Genomic DNA, 12,524 nt, shown 5'->3' with positions numbered 1-12,524 from the left:
TTTTTTTTTTAATTTCTTGGTGTGTAAATGGATTCACACTAGACCAGTCTGATAGATAAGCTTCAGCGGGAGCCTGTCAAGAAAAATTAATAATTACAAAAACTGAATAAGAGATTAGATGCTTATTAGTGTTTAAACTAGACATCACTAACCATTATTTTGCAAGTAATTTGTCCGTTTCTGGACTTTATTCAAATGCTGTTTTGAGGTCCCTGCTTATCTCTATTTTATGTTACTTTAGACTTATATTCCAGTACATTTAAAAGGTAAACATATTTATATTTTTATATTTTTAACTTGTATACTACATTCATAAATTGCATTGTAGCATAAGGCACAGTGTTATATCTTACACACTTTACACACTCAGCACATTATCCATATTATAATTTCATTGTTCACATATTAGTGCTAATTGTCTATTACTGTATTTCTCACCTTATATTTTTACACACTTACATACTCAGCATACTAAACATACTGTATTTTAAATATTAAAATATTCACATACTGTGCTGCTTGTTTATTCTCACTGTATTTCCTTTTCCACTTTCTATTTTTATATACTTGTGCTGGTACTTATTTCTCTTTGCAATAATTCTCTAGTGCCGGAGCAACTGTAATGAACCACAATAAAGTATTTTTGATTCTGATACAGGTTGCACAAAAACATAACTCAGATTGAGGTCCAAACAAGTCAAAATATCCATTTTTTCACAATACTTTACTGTAAAAAGTAGTGAAACATAGCTCCATCTTTACTAATTCATCACTGGTAGTTACACTGATACATTAAAATTTATTCAGGTAGTTTCTACAGGTAGTTTTCTTTTTGAAAATTTAGGCTAATTTCTGATAATACATCTAGACTTGACTCCTACTTTACTCAAGTAGGGTTTTGAATCCAGGAGTTGAACTTGTAAAATGGTATTTTTACATTGTTGTGTTTGTACTTTGTGTCCTGATGCTGTCAGATTGGATTGAGTGGTAATGTAATAGACTATTGAGGCATTTAAGTTGCCTGTATTACTTAGTTTGTCTTTGGTTGCACTCTCCACAGAAATAAGACAGTGTTTTCAGCATGTTGGGGTTTCAGTGGGTTTTTTCCTCTCCTGTGCTCCTGTGCTGCCTCTCTCTTATTTACCCACCTGCACACCTGCGCTGCATCAGCCTCGTTAGTCCTTCCCTCACTTTTTCCCAGTCAGTCAGCTCCCTGCCTGCTCAGCTGCCTTATTCTCCTCCCCCAAACTTCTCTGCTCTTTTCTTCACCTTCACTTGATTTGCTTGTCAGACTACGTATTTTGATGTTTAAGAGGCTTATGCAGTTCCATCTGCTCCCACTGGGCTTATTGGGTCACACGCAGATATGCAAAATGTCTTTGTGAATTCTGAAACTTGCACATTATGTCATAGTTGAGCCAAAGACAAACTCACTTTCTTCAGTCAGATGCTGAAGTGTTGTCCGATGACGATGAAGAGTCTGAAACTAGAAACAGAAAATTAAATGAAATTTAATTGTAAAATGATAAGCCATAGCAGGTACATTAAATTTATAAAGATTAAAAAGTATATTTTAAATAAAAAAAAAGAAAACTCACTGTTTGCAGGTCTGAATCCTGAAATACACGAGATTGCAGTATTTAATGTTAAAGAAAGAAAGAAAGAAAGAAAGAAAGAAAGAAAGAAAGAAAGAAAGAAGGAAAGAAGGAAGGAAACAAAGAAAACACTTTTGCATTTTTTGAAGAATTCACCTATAAATTTCATACATTTTTTTGGCAGTAAAGTTACTGAACATTAGCCACCTCATACATTTTTTTTAACCTTTCAGAATAAATGCATTTTTTGTTTGGTTTTTGTTTCACATCTTGTCCTTGAGTTGAACCTGCATGTTATATCCAGCAGTACAGTAAAAAAATTTCTCACCATTTTTGTTCCTTCTCCACACAAAGAGTCCCGTGATGCAGAGTGCCACCACCAGCAGCAGTCCTGCAACAACTCCGAAAACAGGACCAGCAGGAACCTGTGTGGGAGAAACTGGAACCACAACAGAACATTCACACGTTGAGTCTTCTTCATTAAACACGAGAAGAACAAATCTGTGTGCAAACTCTTAACATGTGTTCCACCGTTCATCAGTATGTTGGTAGCTTTGATATTTTTTTAGTGCTTGTGTAAATACATGAGTACTACTTGTCATTATTAGAAATTTTAATTCGTATTGTGCTTTGTTATGTTCAGTTTTGGGCCCAAGCTCGATTGAATTTACACTGTAAAAATAGGCCTATATTATATTACATTTTATAGATAACAAATGTATCTTTTTTCATTTTAAAATATGTATGCAGTGATCCATGGCGATGCAGCCCATAGATTATGATTACCATGCTTTGCTGCATGTTACATACATGTTACGCGCTGTCAATCTATGATTGTCTGGCATTCATGAACACCTGTCCACAGATAAATGCGAGTTTTCCGCTGCGTTCCTGAATCTGGTGTAGGTTCTTAGGACCAAGGTGTTTTGTGTGCTAATCTAGTGACAGATTTACTTAAATTTCATGAATTTATCTTTTTTTTACAATACAGTATACAGACTTTGATGAGTACAATATTATCAGAACTGCTGTAAATAATGGCCAGAACCATGAGAGGAGATCATTCAGTCATCCTGTTAGCAAAAGGATGGGGACTGAGATTTAAAATTTGAGCGTTTAAATCCAGGTCTAGCTTTAGACAACAAATAACTCAAACAAACAGGTGAGTATGTTGAACTTCCATTACTTCTGATGTCAGTCTTACCCCAGTTGGTCCTGATTACTGCTTTGTCCAGTGTGGTGATGATGTCTTCCTTCACACCAGAGAGATGAAACACACAGTCGTACCTCCTCCAGTCTTCAGGTGCGACCGAAGAAACGTTCAGGTCAACACTCATCTGGAAGGATCCATCATGGTTGGGGAGGATCTCTCCGAGGTCCACGTCCTCGTGAATCTCCTCTCCGTCTTTCCTCCAGAACACCATGGCTCTGTCGGGGTAGAAACCTGTAGCGTGGCAGCTGACTGGAGAGGAGGGAAACTTCTGGAGGAGAGACACTGAGGGGAGGTCTGGAGACAGGGAAGAAGTAGACACAATAGGACAGAGAGGGTGAGAGACAGAGAAAGGGGATGTAGATGAAAGGTAAACATGGTAAAAGAGGAGTCAAGAAATGCAAAGATGAGAGGATAAAGAATAGAGAAAAGAGAATGAGAATAACAATAACAGAATGCTAATGTCATGTTGATGTTTTGCAGTTATGCTACAAAACGTTCTCATCCAAAGTCGTGACGTGTTGCCACTTTAACAGTGGACTTCTACACATTCATGCACGTCTTGATATCCTTCTGCGTCTGCTTTTGACATCCTGGGACGGTGCTGCTGTGATGTCAACGCAAGCACATGGTGGGATTATGCTGCATGTCATTATGTTTAGGCAACAAAAGCACAGAGCAACCACTGCCACGACATCAACAAATGCATATTCTGACACAGATGGTTAGGTTTAGGCAAAGGGAACATGGTAAGGTGTTGGAAAAAATGGGAAGTTCAGATGGGAAGTGAAAGTCCGCATGAAATTCGGGGGTTTTTTGGATCCAACCACTGCCCTCCCACAAGCCCAACAGGGACATTCAAGTTCCTTATTTTATGTTGTTAACTGCAGCATTTCACCCTGACCTTGATGAAACATCGGCGGGCCAAAGATTTTACAATTCATTCTTTGTGTACCGTGAAGGTGCACAACAAATTGCAATTACAATGAATCAAACAGTTGTAGAGATATTTCAGTTTGTACCAAAATGAAGGACCAACCAAATGACTGATAAACTGCATTGCCCTTAAACTGACCTCACTCGTGTTTACAGTGCCCCTGCTATCACAGATATGGAGAGGAATATCAGAAACATGCCAGTCTCTACTGAGCGGTGAAGGCTAAGTAAATTCTGAGCACCACAGGAAATGGTCAAAAAGAAGATAGTGTCAGACTGATTGGAGTGATAACACAATGACAGTTGAGTTAGGGCAGACTGTATGAACAGTGTTGTGTCCATGAAACTACATCAGGTCATGTGAACTTACCCTTTCTCAGCAGAGAGCTCTTGCCATAGGTCAAGTACATCTTCAGCCACTCAGGTAAAACTTGAGTCAGTGCATGCTCGCTGTATTTTAATGTACTTTTGTCAGCGTTCCATCTCAGTTTGGTGATGACAGCCTGTGGTTTCGGAGCGATCCATGTCAGTGTCTTCAGGTCCAATGCTAGGAAGTCTTCTCCATCATAACCAAACTGCATGAAACCATTAACCTCTCCAGTCTCATCGTCCCACTCACAGCCACTCATCTCCTGTAAAACATGAACACCTGAGAGACAGAGACATCATTTTGATTAACAACGATGGACAGAGGTCATCTGCAGTGGAACAATGATCACTAAAAATGCAATACTATCCTCCCAGTCATTTTGTGTTGTCATGTTATCTGATTAAAATCAGATAATTGGTGCACTTTCTCTTTATATGGGTGATGGAACCCAGTTTTTATCATATTTTGGTGTTTTATCTTTATTCACAACACATGACAGAAGTCCTAAATGATTTATGCCCTTTTGTTTTTGTACTTCCTCCTCATGACATTGTTATTTCTCCATCCATCTTAAGCTGTTTTTTTTCTTCAGCAGGGTTATTATCAGTGGTAGAATACACTAATACTATTTTACATCACACCAGTGTAGATTACTCCGTACTATATTTTGGTGCTGAGCCACCGACTGATTTATAGAATAGCAGCAAGTTTTAAAATCAATTCTCTGAGTAACAGGAAGCCAGTGTGGGGATTTTAGAGCTGGACTAATGTGATCACATTTCCTGGTTTTTGTCAGGGCCCTTAGCAGCAGCATCCAAAATAAACAGAAGTTGCCTGACAGCTTGTTTTGAAAGGCCTATGAACAGACAGTTGCAGTAATCTCACCTATTAAAAATAAAGGCAATGGTGGCCCTTTCAATGTCTTGATTTGAAAGTAGAGTATAACATGTACACGCGGATGTTCAGCACCCCAGTCCAATTATCTGACAGGTCAACCAGTGTTTCCCACAGAATTTTCGGACACTTTGGTGTCCTGTGGTCACACTCTAATATCTAACGGTTTTTTTGCGGGTCCATGAAAGCAGCACAGCAGGTGGAGTTTCTTTTATCTCCATGGCAGCACAATTTCACTTGTGGGGTGAATAATTGATCTGTTGATACGTCCACAGCTGATCACATCGATAGGTTTTTGTAAGTGAAAGAGAGTTTTAGGCCAAGCAGAGTATACGGTTTAGTTTAACTTTTAATGCACCTGACGTTCGACTGCTCCTCTCTGCCACTACTGCTATAAATAACCCAACCGTGTTTTAATATCGCTCCTAATTAACAATCCAGCTCCATTAAGACTATGGCGGCACAAATTAGACTTTGGCGGCCAGCCACAGTTATTAATGGGAAACACTGGGTCAACAAAAGATAACTTTTCTTTTTCCAAAGCAAGGGTCGAAAAGACAGAGGGTATCTCTGCTGAACAGACTGTATAACCGCCTGAGGCAAATTTGTGATATATGATCATGGGCACTATAAATAAATTTGACTTGAAATGAGGGATATACTCCTGCTTTTGCTCCTCCTGTGCTGTGATGATATTTTTTCTATCAATAGATGTTTTAAATTCTGTTATTTCAGGATGTGAATCAGTGTTGTGTTTGCCAGGCCCAGCAAAAAGGCGTAACCAGCAGCTGGTTCATGGGAGCTGACTGTGGCTGCTGTAAGCATTGCAGGTTGAAAGAGGATTAAAATATAACAAAATATATACTGTACCTCCACTTTGGTTGAAGCGTTGCTTGAAACTGTTAATCATGGCTTTAAGACCGACAGGCCCAATCTCAAAACACCTTCGAGAGTACCACTCCAACTGCTGAGGATTGTCTTCGAATACTTTTTGCATCCAGTCCTGTTTTGGCTCGATGTGTTTGTTGCTGTCACAGTAACTCATCAGAAGTTCATCAACGACTGCAACAGCTGTAAGCTCTGGGAAGTTTGGGACTCCAGCAGATACAGTCACAAAAAACTTCAGAGTGTGTTTCACTGCAGGACAGGCAAGGATTTCACACTTAGTATAGATATACACACATATTCATCATTATACTCTAAGAAAAAGTGAAACTAAATGCAGCAGCAAATTACAAGGGTTAGTGGAAAATGAAGCATGGCCCAAAGTTATGTTTTAAAATGTTATCTTACCTGAAGAAGAAAAATGACAAAAGAGAAGCAATAAAGGTAACTTTTTCATCTTGTTTGGATTAAGATATGTGGGTTAAGAACTGAGCTGTTTTAACCTTTTGTCCTCTGGGCTTTTGCCTGGCAGTGAGAGGTGGGAGTGTCTCTGATTTCACACTGCCTGCATGACCAGCATGTGACCTTTGAGGAAACAGCTGTTTTTGTTTCCGCTGCCGATGTTAACGAGTTAGAGCAGCCACTCTGCCTGTGTGCGCAGCACTGGTCAGGCCTACCTCAGCTGCGTATCAGCCGCGGTACAGCAGAAACACACTGTTATGATAATTATATTGACTCTACACCACCTTTCACTGCAGTTTCAATGTTTTTGTCTGTCCCAGAAAAGAGGAAATACAAATACATCTCTTTTACTAATACTTTCCTGCTGCCATTTCAAAATAAAAGCCCTCCAACAACATCTCTGTTGACAGAACCCCAGCAGTTGTTAACACAAGGCACTTTATTGTGAAAACATTAACTCATTTAAAGTGCTTTATAGAAACAGGACATACTTGATTGCATCAAAGTAAAATGAGTGATAAAATAAAGATCCATAAAAAAATAAGACATTTGTAAAATAGAATTAAAGCATTATTGAAATTTGGGATGTAAATTATTCTTTTACATCAAACATTTAAATATAAAAAAAATCACAAAAATTACAAATACTTCTTCATTTTATTGCAGGAAGCCCTTTCTTAGTCTCCTTTAGTTATAGCTGAAATATGACAAATGTACTTTGTTATCCCCCACTGAGTATGATGCCCTCTTCTGTTTACTTGAAATGAAAAATAAATCCCTTCATCCTTCTGTTTAGACCCTACTCCATTTACTTTATCTCTTCTCTACCACACCATTGTTGTTTAGTCACATTCTCATAACCATAGACTGTATTTAAAGATGGACAACATCACAGTTCCCCCAAAGTGTAGCTTTTCAATCTTGATCGCCCCCTGGTGTCTGGCTGCAGTATAGGTCATAAAGCCTGCTACTTTATCTTAGTTAATGTGACATAAAACTAAAAAAGTACACCCAAATACATTTTTCTCCAAAAACGTTTTTCTGTCACTGAAGGTAGGTTGTTTAAGTGTTCCCTTTTATGATAAGTCTGGTTTTAATGAGTTACAGTACACATTTACACATAAGGGGATTTTTTTCCATCGTGATTGCCATTTCTTACGCTCGCATTGGTTGAACGGGTGTGTTTTGGTGGGAACTCCCCCACCGCAGATATCAGTACTACGCAGAATCCAGCTCTCAATGACATCAACCTTGCAAAATGCCATCCTGTATCTCTGATATTTTAACCTCACCTCAGTGTAGAGGGGCTAAGTGTGGGCGTGTCGTCCATCTTTATATACAGTCTATGATCATGACGCAGAGGCTCTGAGTCTCACAGCAGTGACTGGTGGTTGCGTCATGGGATGCACGGAACTGATGTCTGTTGTAATTCAATTCAGATGCAACCTGAATAAAATCATCAACTAAAAGACCAAAATTAAATTAACGGAAAGCCAGTTAAGCAGCTCTTCTTTTTGTAAACGATAATTCCAGTGACAACGATCAGGATGAGTGCAACCATTGCAGCAGTGATGGGGACAGTCATGTCACGGGGCGTCTCTGTTGACCAAAAAAAGAAAAAAAGAAGAGATCAGTCCGGATAAAACGGGTCAGAACAGAAGTACATCGAGCCATCCTATGTTTCATTCATACGTACATGTGGGTTTGTTAATTTGAACTAAAACTGACTTGAAGTTGAGTCAACCCTTTGAAACCTGAGCAAACTTGAATTCTTTCAAAAACATGGGAAGAAAGCAATGCAACAAGCAAAGAAAGCATAATGTTTTTTTCCATGATTATTTAAAACATATATCACAAATGAACTTTACAGTAAATTTTACTCCAAATGTTAAAAAATATTTTTATATACTGTCCGCAGACACATAAAACTAAAGGACTATTAAACTAAATGCATCTTTCTCATATACGAATGTCACTTCTGATGTCAGTCTTACCCCAGTTGGTCCTGATCAAAGCTTTGTCCAGTTTGGTGATGATGTCGTCCTTCACACCAGAGAGATGAAACACACAGTCGTACCTCCTCCAGTCTTCAGGTGTGACTGATGAAACGTTCAGATCAACAGTCATCTGGAAGGATCCATCGTGGTTGGGGAGGATCTGTCCGAGGTCCACGTCCTCGTGAATCTCCTCTCCGTCTTTCCTCCAGAACATCACGGCTCTGTTGGGGTAGAAACCTGTAGCGTGGCAGCTGACAGGAGAGGAGGGAGACTTCTGGAGGAGAGACACTGAGGGGAGGGCTAGAAAAAGAAGAAAAGTGGGAGAGAGAGGGATAGAAATGATATAGGGAGCAAAAGAAAGGACGGGGTAGAAACAGGATTCAAACAAAGAGTAATCCACAAATAAAAAGATTGCCCTGTAGCACACTAGTGGTCAAAGACCTACAGGGTTCCTTACAGCGAGCTCACAACACGTTCTCATCCCAAGTCATCACAAATTGCCGATTTGCAGTGAACTTTCATAGCTGTCAATCATGGCGTTAAATCCCCTTTTTGTATAATTTAATAACTCATTAAAACCAAACTTATCATAAAAATGATCACTTGAACAAACATCTTGGGGATGAGAACTACCTTCAGTGACAGAAACCATCTTTGGGAAAATTATATGGCGTGTACTTTGAGTTTTTACTTTGGCCTATGTCCCATTAACAAACATGGTGGGGTGGGTCTTATGACCTATACTGCAGACGGACACCAGGGCACGATACAGATGGAAAAGTTACACTTTGGGGGAGCTGTCAGGTAGTCCATTTTTATCCACAGTCTATGGTCCAGCCATGTTCTCAGATGGCGCCATCCAGTGAAGAATCACATGGATGCTTTTGGTTGAAATCAGTGCAAAGGTAGCAGATTTAACAACTCTGGAATAAGAACAAGCTGGAACTCAAGACACAACAGATCAGTTAAATTAATAACACGTTAACAACATGTACGGGCCCATACAACAATCTCATCAGCTTAAAAAACATACGACCGTGCTGCATAACAACCAATTTGCCACACAGTCACCATGTTGTCTGTAAAGAAACAGAGAAGGAAAGTACCGCATATCAAAGGAACTCACAGTCAGAGAGAAAGAATCTGACATTTCCTTTTATCGTTTGCAGCCAAGCAGTGAGTCACAGTGTCAATATTCAGAGGAACTACAGTGTGAAACACTGCAACTGTGATAACTGCCTGAAAGCATGATGAACGTACATTGGCTGTCACAGTCTCAAATTCATTCTGAGTAAACTTTATCAACATTGTTGTGTCCATAAAACAGCGTTATGTAATTATACCTGTTCTCAGCAGAGTGTTCTTGCCAAAGGCCAAATACTTCTTCAGCCACTCAGGACAAATTTGCATGAGGTAAATCTCATTGTATATTATTCTAGATCTCTCAGCATCCCATAACAGTTTGGTGAGGACAGCCTGTGGTTTCGGAGCGATCCATGTCAGTGTCTTCAGGTCCAATGCTAGGAAGTCTTCTCCATCATAACCGTACTGACTGAAACCATTAACCTCTCCGGTCTCGTCGTCCCACTCACAGCCATACATCTCCTGTAAAACGTGGACACCTGAGAGACAGAGACAGACAATTTAATTGATGCTGTACAGATAATATCTGCAATGGAAAGATGATCTGAAGCATATTGTGCATTGAGTGTGGGCGGAGGCCATAGCTGTTTTGAAACCATTAACCCAGGAGGTCTTAGATCACAAGGCTGTAACAACGGCCATCCTTGAACCTCTCTCAGTGCGAGACGTTGGACCACCGTTTTAGAGCCATGACCAAACATATCACCATGTCGTGTTTGTCATCTGTTGTCTGGGAAAACCCAAAATTATACATGTACATAAGACACAGAAGAGTTAAGTAAAACAAAAAGTGAAATATGACATACATACCTCCACTTTGGTTAAAACGCTGCTTCAAGTTTTCCATTTTGGCTCTGAAACGATGAGGCTGAATCTGAAAACACTGTCCATTGTGCCACTCGAAATGCTGAGGATCCTTTTCAAATAAATGTTTCACCCAGTCCTGTTTGGGTTCTGCTATCTTTTTGTTTATGTCGCAGTAAGCTGCCGGAAGTTCATCAACCATAGCAGCGCCCATGAACTCGGAAAAGTTCGGGACTCCAGAAGATGCGGTTAGGAAAAACTTCAGGGAGTGTCTCGCTGCAGGACAGACGAGGTTATCCATTCAGTTTAAATACACACACATCATCAGATTTAAGGGTGTGATCTAAGTGGAAAACTAATTTTATTAACAAAAAACAAAAAACTAGAATTACCACCTTGCAGTTGTATTCCTATATAGACAATGAATATTATTATGGAAATGAGAAACTACGCAAACATTTTGGAAATCCACATAAAAAGCTTAAAAATTGTCAAGTGTACCTTTCATGGTGGAGCGTGGAGTGTAATTCAAACACAGTAAAAGGAGAAATATGTTGGAAAACTCAGCTCCAAGGGGCTCCATTTTCTATTTCTTAATGAAAATAAGTTTTAACTGAATTTTGTTTATATTGTCAATACGGTGCCAGAGTGCACAAAAAAACAAGTAGATCTCACCAAAAAAGTAGTGACAGAGGAGGATTTCACTGACCCCCAGACAGAGGATCGTCCTTAGATCACACCTCTGTTTACCCCTGGTAATTACATAAGGGGGGCCCTGTATAGTATCCCTGCCACAGGGTTTAATGCGATTTAAATTTTTATTTTTAATATATCTGCAATATTATGAAAGACATTTTTAAGTTCATTTTTACATACTATGTTACATATAAACATAGAAAAAATGTATTTTATTTTACTTTTGCACCTCACTGTGCATATTTTGCTTTATTGCACAACCCTTTTTGTTTTTGGGCCAAGTTGAAAGTGAAACTAAGTGCAAACAAGTGTGTGTACCAGAGCTACAGAGTGGGCAAAAAGCAGAGTTTATGGAAAGTTTACATTTTAAATGTGAACTCACCTTGAGATGAAACATGACAAAAGAGAAGCAACAAAAGTAACTTTTTCATCTTGTTTTGATAAAGACGTGTGAGTAAAAGATTCGTCTGGTTCAGCTGTGTTGTCCTTGCAGTGGAAAGTGGGTGTGTCTCTGTTAAGACTCAACTCCTGACTGTGCAACTTTATTTTTGGAATGTGTGGGGGTGGGGAAAATCTCCTGTTTCGTTATATATACATATAAGGAAAAAGCATGATTAATGTCTTTGGATACCCTTTTGAGAAAAAGTACAGTAACCTCCCCCAACATCTCAAAAGAAGTCAATTCAACTCAATTTTATTTATAGAGACCATTATCACAAAACATGGTTTGCCTCAGAGGGCGGTACAGCATACCACACCCCCCTGCCCTTAGAACCTCAAATCGCCAAAGGAAACCCCCCCCCCAAAAAAACCCTGAAACCGGGGAGAAAAAAACCCCAATGTATTTATGACAAACATGAAAAAGAGTAAAAATACAGTAAAGAACTCTTATTGGTATTAAATCAAAAATCATAGTTAAAAGCTGTTTCTTTTCACCTCATTCTTATTTTTACAGCGCATGGTTCAAGAAACCAAGTAATGCCATATGTTAAAGAGCAGCATTTAAATTCCGGCAAATGTCACTAATGATTAATTTTGATTGTAACAGTGCTTTAACGTGATAGTTTTGTGTTCAGCCTCCACCCTCATGTGTCATACATTTACTCAGGTGATTTTGTTACAAAACATCATTATAAAAGGAATTAAACAGCCGAGCAGGCAAAATTCTTGTCTCATTTATGGTCTGAAAGGCAGAGAGGGGGAGCAGGATGAATAAATCGAAGAGTGGGAAACACTGGGTTACTGTATGAAGCGCATGCATATGCAGGTGGTCACCCGGTGCAGCCCATTTTCACAACAAACTCGTCAAATAGCGCCTTTCTGTTAGTGCTTTTGACGTACGAATGTGACTCCAAAAGCCACCTTCGCAGTGCGAATAGACGGCATCAGATGAGAACGCTGTCAGACACAGCCAGTGGCATTGTAATTGTACTCTAATGGATGTCGGGAAGGCTTTAGCTGTGTGCACTTGAGAACGCGGCAATTAGATAGCATGAATATGATGATGCCAGACATGCTGTTTGCATAGGTGT

General features: G+C 39.3%; 2 protein-coding genes across 3 annotated transcripts; both read right to left on the bottom strand.

Moving 5' to 3' along the window:
* Positions 1-439: 439 nt before the first annotated feature.
* Positions 440-6,572, bottom strand: LOC121957814 (major histocompatibility complex class I-related gene protein-like). Its single transcript, XM_042506598.1, has 7 exons — positions 6,299-6,572; positions 5,876-6,142; positions 4,112-4,390; positions 2,800-3,102; positions 1,924-2,034; positions 1,599-1,616; positions 440-1,486 (listed from the first exon to the last, which is right to left on the bottom strand). The coding sequence occupies exons 1-7, from the start codon at positions 6,345-6,347 to the stop codon at positions 1,440-1,442; spliced, it is 1,074 nt and encodes a 357-aa protein (XP_042362532.1). The 5' UTR covers positions 6,348-6,572; the 3' UTR covers positions 440-1,439.
* Positions 6,573-7,027: 455 nt separating this feature from the next.
* LOC121957815 (major histocompatibility complex class I-related gene protein-like) lies at positions 7,028-11,489 on the bottom strand. 2 transcript variants are annotated; one of them, XM_042506599.1, is made up of 5 exons: positions 11,375-11,489; positions 10,303-10,572; positions 9,693-9,971; positions 8,347-8,649; positions 7,028-7,951 (listed from the first exon to the last, which is right to left on the bottom strand). In XM_042506599.1, exons 1-5 carry the CDS (start codon positions 11,421-11,423, stop codon positions 7,830-7,832), a joined length of 1,023 nt encoding a protein of 340 aa, XP_042362533.1. In that variant the 5' UTR covers positions 11,424-11,489; the 3' UTR covers positions 7,028-7,829. The 2 variants fall into 2 exon arrangements, with proteins under 2 accessions (XP_042362533.1, XP_042362534.1); XM_042506600.1 differs by having other exon boundaries at positions 7,860-7,951; positions 8,430-8,649.
* Positions 11,490-12,524: the final 1,035 nt, after the last annotated feature.

Source organism: Plectropomus leopardus, chromosome 18 (genome assembly GCF_008729295.1).
Source record: "Plectropomus leopardus isolate mb chromosome 18, YSFRI_Pleo_2.0, whole genome shotgun sequence".
Lineage (NCBI taxonomy): Eukaryota > Metazoa > Chordata > Actinopteri > Perciformes > Serranidae > Plectropomus > Plectropomus leopardus.
The sequence above is the reverse complement of the archived record's forward strand: the minus strand, read 5'-3'. Positions and strand labels throughout refer to the sequence as shown.